We start from the raw sequence: 20795 nt of genomic DNA, 5'->3' as shown, positions 1-20795 counted from the left end.
AGATACCTCATGATTTTGACGTCTCAAATAATAGAAAATCGGCCTACTCAAGGAAATCAAGTCAACATGGATCAAAGGAGACCTAATAGTGGAGGCAATAGAAGACCACCTCTCGTTCCTGAGTCTCCATCATCCTTTTTTTTAAAACCTAACATCCCAAATACATATGGTCAAGCTTATGATACTCAAGAAAGAATATCTCATGAACAATTCCATCTACACAGACTCTTATGGAAATCTTATGCAAATAAATATACTCAATCACATACCAATGTTAAGGACCAATCGCAAAAGAAATTGGATGTCCAAAGACATGCTCAAAATTTGGACACAAGAAAACCCCATCTCAAATTTGGGGGCAATACACAAGAGAAAACTCAAGGTATGCCTTATGACCCTATATCAAGTGGTCCCTACACGCATTATCATTATAGACCTCCTCCATATGAACATGTCTACGATCAATACCATCCATATATGCAGTATCCTCCTCCTCCACCTGGTGGCTCAGGCATGGGATATGGTCCAAGAAGTCGGTCTCCACCCAAAAACAATTTGGAACAACAGATAAAGGACTTACAAAAGAAGATGGAGGACATCAATACACCAAAACCAACTTACACAATGAGAGATATATGTCCCTATCCAATTGATAAAAGCATTCCAATGCATCCATTTCCTACACATTTCGTAACACCAAAGTTTGATAAATATAGAGGCAAAGGAGACCCTAAGGCACATATAAGATAGTTTTTCACAACTTGCATTGAGGTAGCAGCAAAAGAAACATACTTGATGAGATTGTTCCCACAAAGTTTAGGTGAACAAGCTATGGAATGGTTCTCCCAACTTCCACCAGGAATTAAGTCATGGGGTGATCTAGCAAAAGCTTTCATACAATATTTATCATATAACATAGAGACAAATATATTAGTTACCACTTTGTGCAACACCAATCAGAAAGATGGGGAGTCATTTCCATCATTCTTACAAAGATGAAGGAATTAAGCCAGCAGGTGCTCTTGTGAAATTCCACAAAAATAAATGGTAGAGATGTTTACATAGAATGTCAACAGAGAAATTGGTTATGACTTGAGGAAAGCTTTTTTGTCCACTTTCAAGGATGTCATTGAGAAAGGCTTAGCAATAGAGAAAGTATTAATTGAGCAAGGAATCATCAAGATATTCAAAGAAAATAAAGAGGATTTTAAAGGAAAAGACAAGCGATGATTTTGGAACAAGAACAAGAACACGGTAAATGATGGCGTTATTGATGCTAACACAATAAGACCAAAAATCATTCTTTTAGGATCAAGTTATTCTACAAACAACCAAGTAAATACTCAAGCAACTTCAAAACCACAAAGGAAATACACCCCATTGGGAGAACCACTTGAGTAAGCTTTTAGGAGTGGCAAACATGATAATAACAATTCTAAACAATCCTCCATATGAGCCAAAAGTCAAACCAAATTGGTGGAATGACAACGAGTATTGCGAATATCACAAGAGCAAGGGACATAAAACAAGAAATTGCCATCGCTTGAAGAACATTATACAAGATCTTATTGATAGAGGTGATATTGAGATTGAAGGACATACATCCAATCAAGAACATGAGATGTTTAAGGAACCATTCCCTAAACATGACAAGGGAAAAACCAAAGCCATAGATGAGCAAGCCAACTATACCAAAGTGTCATATGATTATGATTCAACCATTAATCGCATTTCGATAGACAACTATGTTTATACTATTATCATAAAGGACAAAACGCCTGAAAGTTCTACCCAAAGAACCAAAGTTGTCCTAAAAGGCATTGGACCTTCTTCTGAATCTACCTCCGAATGTAATGTCACAACTCGTCGAGGTAAGGTCACCTTGCAAGGTGCTCCAACTAAAATCACCACTTCCTCATTGACCAAACCTGAGTATGACCTAGTAGAATAGTTAGGGAGGACACCCACGCTTATCTCAATCCTAGAACTGTTGCGTATCTCTCCTTCGCATAAATCCATACTTGAAAAAGTCCCAAGAGAAACCTCTGTACCCACTGTTTTGAACGTGGACCAGTTTCAAGCCATGGTGGGATACCTTTCCGTTCCACATTCTCTTACATTGACCGAAGCTGACGACGCCTCCATAAGCCAAGCACATAATGCACCTTTACGCATTGAAGCTTTCCTACAAAAACATCAAATAAAACAAGTCCTGATAGATGGAGGAGTAGGTCTGAACATTTGTACATTGAACACTCTTAAGCAATTGGGATATTCTGAAAAGGCTGTGAATTCTACACATGCAATCACCATCAAGGCATATGATGATGAAGAACGCTCATCCAAGGGCACAATCACTTTACCTCTCAGAGTTGGGCTAGTTACAAAGGATGTGGTTTGTCAAGTCCTTGATCTAGATCTCACATACAACATATTGCTAGGATGTCCATGGATTCATGAGATGAGCGTATTCCCATCTACATATCATTGATGTATCAAGTTCCTACACAATGGAGTTGAAATTACCGTCAAAGCTAATCCAAACTCATTCATATATTGCAATAATTTGTGACCTAGATCAAAAATAACAATCCCAATCAATCGAGAAGCTATTCCTTCATCAACATATGTGGATCCAAAATTCTTAAAAGCTTCTACATAAAACAAGCAGAGCTCAAAGAAAAATTTAAGGTTAAAGACATGGGATGTGGTAAGTATATCTTTCATGTTGATCAACTCCCACTATCTCCTAAGACATTTGGTCGACAAGAGCAACCTACAAACAAGTTGCAATGCCAAGGAATCAGGTGTGAACCACCTAGTGTTGTTGCTACTAAGTCTAAATGCAAATCTCCTTTAGTGGTGCAAGCAACTCTTGATATCAATATTCCTAAGAGTGGTTCCAACAAAGAATCTATTGAGCATATCGCCAACCCTCTTGAGAACTCACATAACCTTACCATTTCATCCTTTCATTTCATTTCCACTCCTCTCCTAGACTTGGATCAACAATAATCACAAAATCCCTTACTAATTGGAGATCAAAAATCAAGCTTTGAAAAGAAAAATCTAAAAGTAAAAAATAAAGAAAAGGCCTTTAGTCCAAATCAAAATCAAAAGCTATCGGACTCTACAAAAATCAAAGTCAAGGATAAAAATCCTATGAAGGAAAAAGAAAAAGAGTTGGTCTCCCCTAATATCAAAATAACTGGGGGCAAAAGTTCTACAATTTTAAGTCAAAAAGCATACTTGTTGATCATAAGTCTCCATCATGTCATCCTACTTTCACTTGTTTTCGCAATCATAAGCCTTCATAACTCATCCACTTGTTCCACACAAACTGTCCCTTCTAGCGATACATCATGGACCTTTAATGGAGCTTCCTCGAGGGAATTTGTTATCAGGGATGCCCAAACTTCTTTAGGTGACACGCATACAAACCTACGCAATTCACACACTAGTAATTCTATCTCAATTCATTTATCAAGAAAGAAAGTCACTCAAGCTACACATCATTCAGTCAAGGATCAACACAGTTACAATCATAAGATTAAGCCTCACACATTTGAGGTGGGTGACCTAGTTCTCAGAAAAAATTCTAATAATCAGCAAGACAAAGAGAAGAAGGGCAAATTCGAACCAAATTGGCTTGGTCCCTATGTCATCACAACAGTCTACAGATCAAGTGCATATCAGCTTTTAACACCAGATGGAGAACCTTTGGAAGATCCAATCAACAACATGCACCTTCGTAATTTTTACACAGCTCTTCAACATATCCTAATTCAAAAATACAAAAACATCAAAAAATACAAAAAAAATCATAAAAATAAAAAAAATCGTTACATGATAAAAAACCTGGCAAACAGGGGCCTTGTGACACACAAAAAATAAAAAAAAGTAAAGACAAATAAATTCGTCCAATGGTGAAAACCAATTCGGTGGTGCCTTGGGCAAGTACCATGGTGAAAACCGGGTCACCGATGCCATGCGTAGAGACATTGTTCCTCCCTCCTTCAGGATTCAATCTCATCATTTCACTTTGCACACACTCACAAACTATCCATTCATAATAAATTTACCCATTCCCATCATGTCTTGTTATTGATCTACCTAAGATTGGTTAGCCATTCATAATAATTCTTTCTTTTCACCCCTTTCCATCGACAATAACTCAGCTCCTATCTGTGGCTAAGGAAAATCCTAAGTCTAATGATGGGTGTAGAACTAAGAACATCACACGTTCCGAAAAGTACAATTTCTTCCAATTTTCTTTAGTCTATCCATGCACAATCCGCAATAACAGAAACACTTCCATCATAGATATATAATAAAGTTTCGTCTTCTCCACAATAAAGTATCAGTTTCATAGATTCAGTCAATTTCAGATGAAACACAACAACAATGGGCTTCAAAAAATCAACTATTTCAACAGACTCGGACAACATTTCTAAAATAGTTCAAAAAAATTATCCAATGTTGTCCTAGCTTGTCTCCTCAAAGGTTCTTTGACAGAGCATTACAAATATTATTATAAATAGCAATTCAAATGCAACTTACCAACTAAAAATATATATATATATATATATATAACAACCAATAAATCATTTACATTATATTTTTGGAAAAAACATTCTACCTATAAATAATTGATAACAAATATTTGAACTTCAAAAATTTATTAAAAAGTTAATATTTATTTATAAAATATTACAATAAATTTTTATGATTTATTACTAATTCAAAATACATAATATATAAGCAGCAAATTACAGAGCCTAAAACAGTCCACAGACTTGAAATTCCGGGACTGGTTTCTCCACTGCATCTTAAAACACGGCACACAAAAAAACAAGAAAGAGCCAGTAGGAATGCAGCTAACAATTTGACAAAATCTGCGGTTCGTAATCTTCCATTTTAAAATCTCACTAACAATGTCCCAGAAATATATATATATATATATGTTAACAAATTATAATAAAATCCAGTATATTGAGTTTGAGTTTTCAGGTAATGGTTATTCTTCATAAAAGACAGTATAATTGTAACAAAACAATTTCATATGACAATTATTTTTCAGCAGATCTTTTGTTGTAAAACAACATTAAAAAGACAGTAAAAAGATCAAATCAATAGAAATTGTATAAAAATCTGTTCTGATTTGTAGATTTTATGTTTTTAATCAAGTGCTGTTTTCTATAGAGAATAGACTGCTCCAAATTTTCACCACATTTTACTGATCTATCACAATTGAAATTTGTAAACAATCAGAAGTTTTATTTAACTCGTGGTTTTGCCCAGCAAATCAAATAAATAAACTCTTAAACAAATCCCACAAAGACCATTCTCTTCCTAGATTAGATATCTCTTCCCAGCAAGCCTGGAATTTGACAGGCAAAATGGCCGTTTTTTCACTTTTGAATCGTATTTGACAGCTTAAAAAATTAGTAGAACGTATGTATTGACATGCTATTTTTTTTTGAAACTGTATAGATGACATTTCAAATTATAAATAAACCGTAAAAAAATATAGTAAGTAATATATATATTAGTTTAGAATGTTTATTATAAAAATACAAATTTATTTAGAATATTTTGAAATGGAAGGATTTAGAATATGGAAGGATGTAGTTGTTTCTAATTTTATAATATTTTAATATGATTTTTTAGAATAGTTCTATTTTTTCATATGAATTTAGAAACTTGTCAAAATTGAAATAATAGAATATAATTGATAAAATATTTTAAATAATAGAATATAATTGATTTTCATTGCTTCAATCTTCTACTTTTATATTTTTTGACAGTTAATATTTTTCTTAAAACGTCAAATGAAAGACATTGAAATGACTAAACCGTCATCAAAAATTCATGACAGGTAGGGGTGACCGTCAAATTCCAGGCCTGCAGTTCCCAGATTCCATTTAAATATCTAATATCTTAGCATAACATCTTCAGTTGAACAAACGAGAAAACTTTGCTTTTTCAATGATTATGTTCCAGATAAAACTTCCCAGGTCAATAACCTTTGAAATGCATCTGCATGAGATTTCCATAATCAACTAGCAGCTCTACACATTATGTTGATGTTTAAAGAAAAATGAAATAGAGAAACCAGTTGCACCGAAAAAAAAGAAACAATAATAAAATTACCAAACTAAAAAATATGCAGTCAAGGAAAAGATGCCAGATGTAACACTTACCTATTTATCTATATGTTTTCGTATGGCTATTCTTCATGCAAAACAGTATAATTGTAAAAACACAATTTCACATAATACAATAATTATTTTTCAGCAGATTTTTTTACTGTAAAATAATATTAAGAAGACAGATTAAGAAGATCAAACCACTAAAAATTATGTAAAAATCTGTTATGATTTGTAAATTTTATGTTTTTAATCAAATACTATTTTCTAAACAGCACCAAATTTCCATCCAGTTAAACTGGATCGAATCTCCACAACATTTTACTGATCTATCACAATTGAAATTTGTCGACAATCACAAGTTTTATTTAGCTCAATGGTTTTACCCAGCGAATCAAATAAATAAACTTTTAAACAAATCCCACAAAGAGCATTCTCTTCCCAGATTCAATTTAAATATCTAATATCTTCCCATAACATCTTCAGTTGAACAAAATAGAAAACATTGCTTTTTCAATGATTATGTTCCAGATAAAACGTTCTTGGTCAATAACCTTTGAAATGCATATGCATGAGATTTCCATAATCAACTAGCAGCTCTACACATTATGTTGATGTTTAAAGAAAATGGAAATTGAGAAACCAGTTGCAGCGAAAAAAAAGAAACAACAATAAAATTACCACACAAAAAATATGCAGTCAGGGAAAAGATGCCATATGTAACACTTATCTACTGTAAACGTCAGTTCATTATTAATAGCAGAGTATCTGAGATCTCTTAAAGAAAAGAAAGGGTCTTATTTTCCCTAATATCATATCCGCATACTATAGATATATCAAACAGTATGTCCATAGGAAACACTTTACTCATATCAACAATTCAAATCTCACTTCATGCCCGGTTCAATAACACCCAAAACCTCCAACATTAATCATTATGCTAGATAGATAATAACATGACTAGTACCAGATGCAAATCTGTGAACTCATGACTACGCTATATGAGACTTTGCATTTAGCATAGAGCTGATGGTCCCAACATTCATTCCGAGCCCAGTTTGTCCAGTGAACCCCTGATACAAATTCAAATTAACAGTTCACAATTTGTGTTAGAAGCGTAACAAAGACTTTAAAATGATTACAAGAAATTGCAATTCAACTGCCATTTCTAATTAATAACAATATTGTTTCAGTATAACTCTACTTCTGCAAATTAATTAAAGAAAAAAAATGGAAGTTCAGCATCTAAACCTGTTATTTTTCTGAGGTAGTAAACAAAAAAAAATAGCAAGTCCAATAATAAATCATACCAGCCAATGGTGACAAGCATGCAGATTTAAGACAGTCTTAATGTCTATAGAACCCACATTGTAACATATGATGCCTTAATGAAAAGAACTGTTCATTTGCCTTAAACGATGCAAAAAACTGATCATCTGTGAAGCACAGTCCTACTATCTGAAGAAACCCTGTAATGACACGATCCCTTAACGCAAAAGACTGTTTCCAGCTTGCATTAATATAAGAGCCATTGCCGACGAAAAATTTGCATAATCTTGACCAAAAAACAGTTGAACACCTCATGCACATTTCCGAGCTGTGGTCGGCATGCTCAAGATAAATATAAATTGATTGTCATTCAGATTCATAGACACCATCATCGTCAGACAACTCATCAAAGGTTCGCAAATCTAACTGGTATCTTAGGATCCCACCGATTCCACCAAATCCTCTGCAGAACTGAGAGCCTTCCTGTGATTTATTAGTCACAAATTCAAGCGTACAGCCAAAATTTTTGTACTCAGTAGCGAACCACTCCAACAAGGACATCTTCTCTTGAACTTCCAGCACTGCTCCTGAGTCTTGATCCTTGAAATTGCCTAAATCAAGTTCTGCCTCTTTGTTTAAGTGCTTAATGAGAGTATCACCAGTGACACTATTATTCAGTATATATCTGTTGATATCTAGGCTCTCCCACACAATCAGTGTTTCAACAGCTCCCGCCTCCAGTGCCTTTAGAGTATCATCAATACCAAATACATACTTACCTGTATCCTGACTTATTTCTGCAAAATATTTCCCTATCAAGCGCTTTTCTTGAATAAACTTGACATTTGATAGAATCTCAGCAGACAGCTCAATAGCTTGATTAAATCCATTCTCTCCACCATATGATACATCAACAACATTCAGTATCTTTGCCTGAAGCCTGGCATCAAACATATCAGATTGGCTCAATTCAGTCTTAAAATCTGCAGATCCTGCCAAGATCAAACCAGCAACGTTTGGCTGACTGGTAGCAGGATTAATGAAGAACTGAGTGGCTAGCTCTGCCGTTTTCCGAACATAATTGTGACGTTTCTCCATACGAAGACGTGCAAAACGCAAAGCTGATTGTCCTCCCCTTCCATGCTTCTTAGGCAAATCTACAGTGAACTTGTGAAGAACTTCGCGAGCATTACCACTCAAGGTTCCAAAAAGAGTACCATTGCCATCCATAACTATAAATCCAAACTTCTCATCAGATGCAAGAAGTTCATTCAGGGCCTCTGTGTGGAATCTACTATCACAAAGATACAATGATGCATTTATGGGCTTGAAAGGTTCAAAATCAAATGTTACTTTCTTTTCCTTTCCGTCTTCTGTGAGAATAGTTCCTGTATAAAGCACCAATCCCTTTGGTGGAACTTTACTGTAAAGCTTCAGTCTTTGCTGAGCAGAAGTTATTGCTCCTAAAACTGATTGTCGGTTAACCCTGCTCTTAATGTTTGATGCAGTTCCAAACTCGTCACCAAGCATTTTCGTGACACGAGAAATCTGATCCCTTGGAGGCATTACCAAAGAAATCATACTTGTACCGCTACCCCTGGCAGCTTCCAAGGCCTTAATTAATTTTTTGATCTTCCATATCTCAATGTTCTTATCAGTTTCCTGAGCTTCTGCCATGTCTAGAAGATGCCTAGTTTACTCAGGAGGGCTTTCAGCACCTGAAAAAAATTTAAACAATTAAAATCAGGTTAAGCTCTAGACAACTTCTCTAGACAGCTAAAATTAGTACTCTGAAGACAATTTTGCACTACTTAACTACGAACTGGTACATTTTCCAAAACAGAAATGCGATCAGAATCTAGACCCCCAAAGCTTATAGAAATGGGGGAAAAGCTAAGTTGAAAAGAAAGAAAGAAACAATATGGATATCTTAAGAGTCTAAGGCATATGCTTATATTTACAGTAAATAGATAAAAATCCAGATATTGCTGTCAGATTTTAAACTCAATTGACCTAATAACATTACCATAGATTCATCGCAATATGAGAGAACTGATTTCTGTAATTAAACTCAGCATTTATTTCTAAAATAATTGTTAAAACTTAAGATCACAACTTGGTACAAACACACTACAGGTTATCAGAAAGGAGTATGCCAAAAACACTGATATTTCTTTTGTGCACGGGCATGCCCTTATCAGAAAGGGGGTATAACATGGTGCAAAATTTGTTTGCAAGAATCAACTCAATAGAAGTGGGCCATTTAATAAACTGAAAGTGTCAGACTGAACTGAAAGGGAGCGTGACAAATAACTAATAAGCAATACTATGTGGACTGGCTAATTATAAGGTACCAGTAGGAGTAAAATATTTCATTTAAAGTTAGTAGCCTAGTGATCTCATAGGCCATGAAGAACCTTTACACAATGACAGGTTTCATAAAACTTATTCTATCAAACACAAAACGATGAAAAATCAGTATAAGAAAGTCACAACTCACAAAATCATACTTGAACCAATGCAGACTAAAATAGAAAGATACATGCCAATGTCTACTCCACAAAAAACCGGCACAACTAACAAAGAAAGATTATGTTCAGCTGAAAGAAGGTCAAGGATTGAAAACAAAATACATTAGTATAGATATCTTCAATATTGCATCAAACGGTATTAAAGTTACAAAGTTCCACAAACAAATAAGTCAAAAAAGAGTTGCTCTAACAAGGTTAAGATCCTCAATCAAAGAAGTGATAGATAGAGTTGCATTAACCAATACAGCTAGATTGTTGAGAGGATGAATGTTGTTATTTTAAACCCTAGGTATGTTAACCAGATTTATATAATTGATTATGCCCTAGGTTGTATTCAGATTTGCAGTATTTTAGGAAACCAACATAGATTAAATTGTGCCCTAGATTGTAATCAAATTTGTAGTATTTAATAAGCAAACATAAATCAGAAATAGAACAGAAGACAAACAAGCATACCCTGGGAAAACCTCCAAGGAGGAAAAACCCAGCATGAAAGACCCACAGGTCAGATTATATATTCTCCTCTAAATATAAGTACAATACTTAGCTTGAATCTGATCTTCACATATCAGAGCTGTCCTTGTATGCTTCAATGACTTGCATCAAGATCTACTATGTCCCCTTGGACAATTTCAAACCAAGCTGAATAAGTTCACACTCTTCCTTAAGTTCGCACCTTTCTTAAGAATTCGCACAGCAGAGCTAAATCGCCTTTTATGTAATTGAACTTGATGATTGATTGACTTGCAAATTGTCATTTACTTATATGCATCTTTTATTCTTTGAAATGTAAGTCAGCCTCCTTGGTTTTTGGCGCCAATGTTAAATGGCGTGTATTTAGCATGGCATTGTGAATTAGGATAGGGTCACGTTACCCTAGGATAGGACCCGGTCCTAAATGGGGTTCGGATGTTGCCTTAAGGCAATCCAAACCCCTATAACCCTAGTTACAATCAACACTCCCTCTTAACTAGGGAGGAGGAGAATACATAATCTAAACCTTTAAGTTCCATCTAGCACACAAGCATAGAATTACATCTTCCACCTAGCACACAAGCATAGGATGGTTCTAGCACACAAGTATAGAAAGTGTAATACACCAGTGGGTCTTTACATTATTACAATTATCCATCTAGCACACAAGCATAGATTGGATGTAATTCATTCTTGCACACAAGCTATAAATAGTCACTGAGATTGAAGCTCCCTCTCAATCAGGGTTCTGTTTTCCATGACACCAAGTCTATCTCTGAAGTACTCGAACTTCACTCTGGATAAAGGTTTGGTAAGGATGTCAGCAATCTGTTCATCTGTGCTAATGTACTTTAGATGAATGGCGCCTCTCTGCACCATATCTTGAATGTAATGATAGTGTGTTTCCACATGTTTGGACCGATCATGAAATACAGGATTTACTGACATCTTTATACAGCTTTGATTATCACAATGAATGGTGGTGGGATCATTGGCTTGACCAAATAATCCAACAAGGAGCTTACGAAGCCACACTGCTTCTCTGGATGCAACAGATGCAGCAATGTACTCAACTTCTGCAGTGCTTAATGCTACCGAAGATTGCTTTCTGCATGCCCAAGAGATTACTGCGGAGCTCAAGTTGAAGCAGATGCCTGAAGTGCTTTTCTTGTCCTTGCCACTTCCTGCCCAATCTGAATCTGAGTAGCCTTTCAGGAGAATTGGGGGTATTAAGTGAATACTTCAGCCCATAACCAATCGTGCCACGTAGGTATCTTAAATTGTGCTTGGCAGCAACCAGGTGAACATGTTTAGGTGAGCTCATGAACTAACTGAGAGCATTAACCGCATAACAGATATCTGGCCTAGTATTGACTAGGTACATCAGGGAGCCAATCAACTGCCTATACTCAGAGGGATCAGCAAAATCAGAGTTAGCTGCAGAAACACTTAAACTTCTTTAAGTTAGATTCCATAGGAGTACGCATAGGTTTACAATCTATCATTCTAAATCTTTTCAAAATATCAATAGTGTATTTTCCCTGACTTAGAAAGATTTCATTAGCTCTTTGTCATACCTCTAACCCTAGGAAGTAATGCATTAGACCTAAATCCTTCATTTCAAATTCTGAGGCTAAATCCTTTTTACATCTCATGATTAATTTATTTTCACCCGTGAGAAATAAATCATCTACATACAAAACTAAAATAAGCATCTCATCTTTATAAACTTTCAAGTAAATGTTAGCATCAGCATCATTCTTGGAAAACCCTAAACTTAGTAAGTACTTATCAATTCTTTCATACCAAGCGCGAGGAGCCTGTTTGAGCCCATATAAGGCTTTCTTCAACCTGCAAACATGAGAATCTCTTTTATGGATTACATAACCTTCTGGTTGCTCAATATAGACTTCCTCCTCAATGACACCATTAAGGAAGGCTGTCTTAACGTCCATTTGATGCAGCTCCCAACCTTTGGCTACAGCAATAGCTATTATAGACCTAATAGAGGTATATCTAGCAACAAGGGCAAAGGTTTCTTCATAATCTATTCCTTCCTTTTGAGAAAAACCACGTGCTACAAACCTAGCTTTATATTTTTCAATACTACCATCAGCATTATGTTTAATTTTAAACAACCATTTAAAAGAAACAACAGACTTACCTTTGGGTCTGGGTACAATGTCCCAGACATCATTCTTGATGATAGACCCATACTCTTCATCCATGGCTAATTTCCAAGCATGATGGAACATAGCTTCTCCGATATTGTGGGGTTCAAACTCAATTATATTGCACATCACAGAAATGTAGTTGGCGTGATTTTGGACACTCTTGCTATTTCTGAAGGTTCCTCTGGAAGCAGCAAACCCTTCAGCATCTTGAATCATATTTCTAACCCAAAGTGGTCTCTTCTTGCAGACCACAATATCCTGAGGTATATCGGTAGATTGCATGGGTTCTGATGAGTCATTCTGAACTTCCTGATTTGGAAGATCAGTAGACTCCTCCTGTAACTCAGGGTTAGCATCAACAATTGAATCTTGATTTTCCATTACCATATCATTATTGTTGGTTAATGAACCTTTAGATCTTTTGAAAGCAATATCTTCTTCAAAAGTTACATCTCTACTTACCTCAACATACCTTTGACCTGAAATGTAGATCCTGAAGGCTTTGGAAGATTCGTTGTATCCTACCAGGATGCCTTTCTTTCCAGATGGATCAGCTTGGTTCGTTTTTATTTAGGCACATGAACATACACAGGGCTTCCGAATATTCTTAGGTGACTGATGTCTGGTTTAATTCCAGAAAAGGCTTCTTCAAGTGTCACATCTTTTAGGACTCGATGAGGACATCTATTCTGAATATAAACTACGGTTTTGGATGCTTCTGCCCATAGAAAAGGTTGCAAGTCCTGATCATGTATCATGGCTCTTGCAACTTCAACAATGATCCTGTTCTTTCTTTCACCAACTCCATTTTGCTGAGGGTTGTAGGGAACACAAAACTCCCTCTTAATTCCTGCTTTGACACAAAAGTCATAGAAGCTACCTGAGGTGTATTCACCTCCATTGTCAAACCTCAAACATTTAATTCGATTTCTTGTCGTATTTTCAACTAAGGCTTTGAATTCTTTAAATATGTTTAGGACTTCTTCAAACTCTTTAGTTTTAAGAAAATAGATCCATGTTTTCCTAGAGAAATCATCTATGAAGATAACATAATATAGGAAACCGCTAGGAGATGCTACAGACATAGGACCACATAAATTTGAATGGGTAAGTTCTAACCTTTCTTTAGCCCTACTATCGCTTTTATGAAAGCGATTCTTTACATTCTTACCCATTGCACAACCTTTACAAGCATCATCATGAGATAAACTGAGGTTAGGCATACCTTTGACCATTTTACCAAGAGTGGAAAGAGCTTGAAAGTGAAGATGACCCAATCTTCTATGCCATAGCTTGCATGATTCAAGGGTCTCATGAATGAGAGCTTGAATTGGATTAGCTGCAAGCTTATATAAACTATCACATCTATTTCCAATAATACGAGCAGATTTGAAATTAGATTTCTTAGGCCAAGCGAGTACTTTCCCTTCAGAAAATGCTATTTGCAAACCCTTATCTTCTAAAGCCGAAATGGAAATAAGATTTCTTTTAATACCAGGTACAAAGAGAATATCACAGAGTTGTAAGGAAATACCAGAATCTAGTTTTAAAGAGGTAGTGCCAAAACCTTTTACCGAGTATCGAGCATCATCACCGATTACTACATGAAGATTGGTGTCTTTTTCAACCAGATCTGAGAGATGCTCACGAAATCCTGAGATGTGTCTAGAGGCACCACTGTCAAGTATCCACGTATTGTTGTCCGTAGGAACATTGCTGGAAAGAGAAGAGATAAGAAGGTAGTCTTCACTTTGTTCAGCGACTTCATTTAAGTTGGCTTCCCTTTCCTTTGGGTCATTCTGACAATCTCTAGCATAGTGACCATATTTGTCACATCTGAAGCAATGAATGTGAGAGGAATCTCTTGACTTTTTCCTTGGATCATAGGAGGAGGATCTAAAATCTTTGCTTCTCTTCTCTTTCTTCCAATGACCACCTTTCCTAGATTTAGATAAGAGAACATGATTATCTTTGAGAGAGTTCTTGAGTTTTCCTCTTACCTCAATTCGAGATTCCTCTTCGATGCAATCAAATTGAAGATGTTCAAAGTTGGGACGATCAGCTCTTCCACCAATGCTACGAATGAATGGTTCCCATTCATCAGGTAGACCATTTAATGCAATCATAACAAGGTCTTTATCTGAGATTTGGCAATCAAGAGTGCTTAGCTTGTCCTTTATTTCATTGATCTTCATGAAGTAGGCTATGATTAAGTCTTCTTCTTTCATTTTTATGTGTAGAAGTTGTTGTCTTAGGGCAAGAGCTCTGCTGAGATTGTTGACTTCATACATCCCTTCAAAGTGTTTAATCATTTATCTGGCAGATACAAACTTTGATATGACGGTGACAAGATGATTCTTGACAGATTCAATTATGATCCTTCTAGCTTTGAGGGAATCTTTCTTGAATAGTTTCAGCTCTTCAACATCTTCTGGAGGAGACAACCTTTCTTCTTCTACAAATTTCAGTAGGTCATTTTCTTCAAGGACCAATAGAATACGAACTTTCCAAGCAGCAAAATCAATGGCTCCCTCAAGCCTATCTTCAGCCTTCAAACCTGACATCTTTAATCTGAACACAAAGAACAGCTATATGCAACAATTGATTTGCTAAAATCAGGAGTTAATGACACCTATAGCTCTGATACCATGTTATTTTAAACCCTAGGTATGTTAACCAGATTTATATAATTGATTATGCCCTAGGTTGTATTCAGATTTGCAGTATTTTAGGAAACCAACATAGATTAAATTGCGCCCTAGATTGTAATCAGATTTGCGGTATTTAATAAGCCAACATAAATCAGAAATAGAACAGAAGACAAACAAGCATACCCTGGGAAAACCTCCAAGGAGGAAAACCCAGCATGAAAGTCAGATTATATATTCTCCTCTAAATATAAATACAATACTTAGCTTGAATTTGATCTTCACATATCAGATCTGTCCTTGTATGCTTCAATGACTTGCATCAAGATCTACTATGTCCCCTTGGACAATTTCGCACCAAGCTGAATAAGTTCACACTCTTCCTTAAGTTCGCACCTTTCTTAAGAATTCGCACAGCAGAGCTAAATCGCCCTTTATGTAATTGAACTTGATGATTGATTGACTTGAAAATTGTCATTTACTTATATGCATATTTTATTCTTTGAAATGTAAGTCGGCCTCCTTGGTTTTTGGCGCCAATGTTAAATGGCATGTATTTAGCATGGCATTGTGAATTAGGATAGCGTCACGTTACCCTAGGATAGGACCCGGTCCTAAATGGGGTTCGGATGTTGCCTTAAGGCAATCCGAACCCCTATAACCCTAGTTACAATCAACAAATGTATTGGGAGATGAAAGGAGTCAAAGAAGATAAAATATGCTGATGTGGTCAGAGAAGTTGAGGACAATGAAGAAATCATCATAGAAAACCACATACAAAAAAATAAAGCAGAGAAGAGAAAGCTGGCAACTGGCATTGTTAAAATGTCTAACAAGAATGAATAAGACAATATGCAGCAAGCTTGAAAGCGTGGGAATGGGCAGGATGAGAGTACATGATAAATCTATTATGACAATAGAAAAGAACTGTAAAAACTGTAAGATTAACTAATAGTAAAATGGATTTGGAAACCAAAAAATGGTGCAATATTGGAAGAGATAATATCTGAAGCAAGTTGTGATATGAAAATGGATATGGTGAAAGTGACTCAATACCCAACAAAGGCCAGTGAACTTAAATTGCAAATTGATACACCAGTACTGTGTAATACTGCAACTGGACCATGCATAACGAGCTTGAAAATAAAGAGATGAAATTGGAAATGGTAGAAGAGCACGCTCCATTGATTATTGGACAAAATAAGAAAGTATGTGAATGGTCAAATCGTGAAACTAAATTAAAAATATAGGTAATCTGCAAGTTGCATCAGAGATTTGCTTCCATGGAGAATTAAAACGAATGTGCAGATGAGGAGATGGAGAACAAGAAAATTCTTTCGAAGAAACAGAGGATTACCACCCAAGAGTGTCATTTTAAATGCTAAGAACTAATATTAGCAGCCACAACAAATGTAGTTGATTGTAGCAAGGTTGTAGCAACAAATCTAGGAAAAAGGGAATTTGGAATTATTCCATTGAAGCAGCCCGCTGCTGGTTTTTTCATCAATTTGAATTTGTGTTTGCTGATGTCAGATGAAACAGGTTTTGTTCATCAATCAGACTTTGTGGATACTGTTGTCCCATGGAACTGGTGGCGTTCATCAATTGGACTTCATGTATGTGCTTGAATTTAAAAGGTGCTAAAAGAGATCTTTGACTACATAAAGTATAGGAAGGGCAACTTGAAGGATGGTGAAGACAAATAACAGCAGAAGAAGGCAAGAAAATATTATGGTAATACTTGCTCCCCTGGAATGAATTTCTTTTTTCCAATTATTTGTTTGTTCTCTTAGTAATACTCATTACAAGAGAATACCAGAAGTCAAGCTGAAAACAGATAAACGCGGATGAAGGCAACTAGTCGTTATGGTATCTCATTACCCTTGAATGAAGTTAATCTTTTTCACTTCCTTGTGTGCTCTCTTTATAATACTCGAGGGTAATCATTATTCATCTTGAATGCAGTTCCTTATTCTTGTGTCTCTTGTAATTTAGCTTGGTGCTGTGGAAATTGTGTAGGAAGATTGTTACCACTAATAGAGAGCGTAACGGAAGGTTGATTCTGGAGAGGGCATTGCCATTGAATAGGGCTTTTAAAGACACAAGGTTTCCATCCTTCCTTAAGACCCACGAAATTAATGGGTTGTTTAAAAAGCATAGCCTTGGGGATCCTTCCTTAAGACCCACGAAGTTAATGAATAGTAGACATACATTAATTCACCTATGTGTGCCTTCAAGAAAGGGCACACCATAGCCATAAGCACAAAAAGACATCAGGACACAGAAAAACATTTACCAAAAAATTTGGCATGGAGGACACAAACAATTCTGTGAACCTGAAGCATGTGGAAATTAACATTTTTCTTTTAGTTAACAAAATGATAAAATGGCATAAAAAATGTCCAGAACTACTCTAAAGAAACTGAACATGCTCCAATCCTTAATCCCCACCATTACATTTGAAAATGGCCAAGGTTTAAATCAAAGCAACGTGACTCTAACCCACACCCAAATTTGTCAATATAACCCCAAAATAATTATATAAAACAGAAAAAATAAATAAGATTTACTGTATTAAAGATACAAAATCTGAAACTTAAAAGAGGTTACAGGGGAAAATGAAAAGTAGATCGAGATTTCAGGTTAAAAGGCATTGCATGCAGCTCTAATGAACAGTTATTAATAGATCCACTAACATTTGTTAAAATCATATAAAATATTCATCCTCCCAACAAAAATTATTAAAAAGATACAACAAAACAAAATAAACAAAATAAAAACCTCAACCCTTGATCCGTAAAATTCTAACGGACATTCAGATTATTGAAACCTCATTATTAATATAAAAATTTCGGTCGAATTCAAAGAGAAAATATAATAGAATTGTCATACCAGACAAAAGCGAAATTTATTCTGCCTCCAAAGAATGAAGTGCGCGCCTCTGTAGATTATGGAAGAAACAGGGAAATATAATAGAAAAGACGAGCGCGTCCCAATAAAAAACACGTGTCAGACGAAGAGGATTTTTATTATTAATTTAATATTAATGTATTAATACTTTTGTGAGTTTAACGATGAGGTACGGATACCCTAGTTTATAAAAAACAATTAAAAACTATTGTTCAAATAATTATAAAATAATTTTAATATCCTGGTATCTTTATAAAATAGATTTTAAAAACTATTACACAAAATAATTTTAAAAGCCTGTGCGTCCATTTCATATACCTAAGATGAAAACAAAGGTTTTAAGGATTATTTTATATACATTAAGATAAAATAGAAGAAAGAAACTATTGTTTAAAATTATTTAAAGATTTTTAATGTTTTAAAGTAGTAAGTATTTGTGATAAATTTAAGGGTTGAGTTGTGTTTAAGTTATTTTTTTTTTAAATTAATTATCTTATTATTATTTTTTAATTTGTATGATATTGAAAAGAGTAATGTGAATGTGATTTTAATTTTATGTTGGTGAGTGTATACACATAAAAATGACTGAGCAATTAAATTTATTTAATAATTATTCTTCTATTTAATAGTTAATTTGAAAAGATTAATTTATTTAATTCATTTTATGTTTTTCTATTAATTAATTTAATTGAAATATTTTGTTAATTAATTCATTTATCATTTTTCTTTAATCAATTAATTAAATATCTAATATTTAAAAATTCCTTTAATCAATTAATTAAATATCTAATATTTAAATAATCAATCAATTAAATGTCTAATATTTAATGGTTATTCTTCTATCCTCTAATCTCAAATATTAAATAATTTCTTAATTATTTAATCTATTTTCCAACTCATCTTTCCATCTCCACTTCATCTTTCCTTTACCAACTCATCCATCATGTGGCTACATTAATTCAACAAAATTAAAATATATAAAACATTTATTAGCCACTTATCTTCAACTTCCAAAATAAATGAAATATTGTGTGGGTACACATATTTCTTAGCCTTCTTCTATATTCTCTCTAACATACCTATATCTTAGGAAGGACTTGAGTCCACTTGTCCTCTCATGCCTAAATCTTCTCCAACCATCCCTAGATTCCCTCAATTAGCAACCCAGTCAAAGTGAGATAAGTGACACTTGTCTTCTTCTTCCCCCTTTCTCTCAACCTTCACCTTTGCTCACGGTCATCCAAATTTCTAGATTTGGTCATGACCGTTGATCTCAAACACATCATCCTATCCTCTCAAAAGTTTATAAAAAGTAGGAGTTTGAGTTGAGAAAGAGTTAGTCTCCAAGTTAACAATTTAGTAAAACTTATGCATCTGTGAGTTTTTATCTTGAAGCAATTAGCAATTTAGCATAATCATTTAGCTTTAAATCATTTGCATTTCATATCATAGTATCAGTTAACTATCAGTTATCAGTCCATTCTTCATATGCCATCTTGGAAGCTACTAGTGCTTGTCTGAGAGAAAATCATCTACAACCAGGAACATTGGAGTTAGGACACAATGAGACTTAAATCATGAAGGTAATAATAGTGTTTTTATTTAATATCAATTTCATGTAGTTTCATTGGTTGAGTTTGGATTTTCTGTAGCATTTCCTTTGTATTTTGTGAAACTAATATGTTGCAGGTAGTATTGTAATGATGAAATTCAAGTCGACACATTTTGGCGCCCACCGTGGGGCTGGAGTCTCGCATATATCTTTCTAATATCCCATCTAGTTCTCCCAAACATAAGTTTAACGCATTTGTATTCCAAATTCACGCTTGTGTGAATTCTGACAGCACTTTCATTTAATATATTAGCGCTTTTGTCTCACAAGTTAGCGCATTTGGCATTTAGGTTAGCACTTTTGTTTATAAATCAATGCATTTAATTCTCAGATTAGCGCTTTTGTCTATCAGGTTAATGCATGTGTCATTTCGTTTAGCGCTTTTGTCTGTGAATTCTTGCATTTTTAGTCTGCAAAACAATGCTTTTGTATCTTAGGTTCACGCTTTTGTCCCCTAGGTCAGCACTTTTGAGGTGGAAAACATTGCATTTGCTAGGATAGCCCTTTTATTCGCAACTAACAAACTTTTTCTGCAGGTCCGAATGTCCAAGAACTGAAAAATTCAAACTACTAACATATCTGTGTGCATGATTGTTTTAAAGAAAATTTCATGCATTTCCTCACATAATTAATTAAGAGTTTTATTTTAGAAAATAACACATCATATCTTGTTCATTTAGCTTAACTAAGGGGATAAATTGACAGCGTGCAACTTGCATTTTGAGTGACTTCTTTAAAGTAGTTACACATATATTGTAGAGGGCTAAAATAAACTTGTGTTTTCCATGCTTGATGAAGTAGTAGGTAAGTATGCTCTCACCCTCATACGGTGATCAGAAAACCAGACCTACTCTCTTTTATGTGTAACCTTTAGGGGGCCTACCTTCCCAAGCTACCTTGAGGGGGCCAGTGAGAGGGGAATGACCCAAGTAGAAATGGGTTGATATCGAGTCCTTCCAATCCACTCTAAATAAATTGTGTTTGTGACGAAAGTCACAAACAACATGTGCTGATAAGTTCATACCGAC

At 35.0% G+C, this 20795-nt stretch overlaps 1 protein-coding gene across 1 annotated transcript; it reads right to left on the bottom strand.

The window, feature by feature from the left end:
• Positions 1–6875: 6875 nt before the first annotated feature.
• Positions 6876–18269, bottom strand: LOC131030965 (eukaryotic peptide chain release factor subunit 1-2). The gene is made up of 3 exons (XM_059221657.1): positions 18138–18269; positions 7460–9136; positions 6876–7222 (listed from the first exon to the last, which is right to left on the bottom strand). The coding sequence occupies exon 2, from the start codon at positions 9093–9095 to the stop codon at positions 7785–7787; it is 1311 nt and encodes a 436-aa protein (XP_059077640.1). The 5' UTR covers positions 9096–9136; positions 18138–18269; the 3' UTR covers positions 6876–7222; positions 7460–7784.
• Between the last annotated feature and the right edge of the window lie 2526 nt (positions 18270–20795).

The sequence above is a fragment of the Cryptomeria japonica genome, chromosome 5, assembly GCF_030272615.1.
Source record: "Cryptomeria japonica chromosome 5, Sugi_1.0, whole genome shotgun sequence".
Taxonomy (NCBI): Eukaryota; Viridiplantae; Streptophyta; class Pinopsida; order Cupressales; family Cupressaceae; genus Cryptomeria; species Cryptomeria japonica.
The sequence above is the reverse complement of the archived record's forward strand: the minus strand, read 5'-3'. Positions and strand labels throughout refer to the sequence as shown.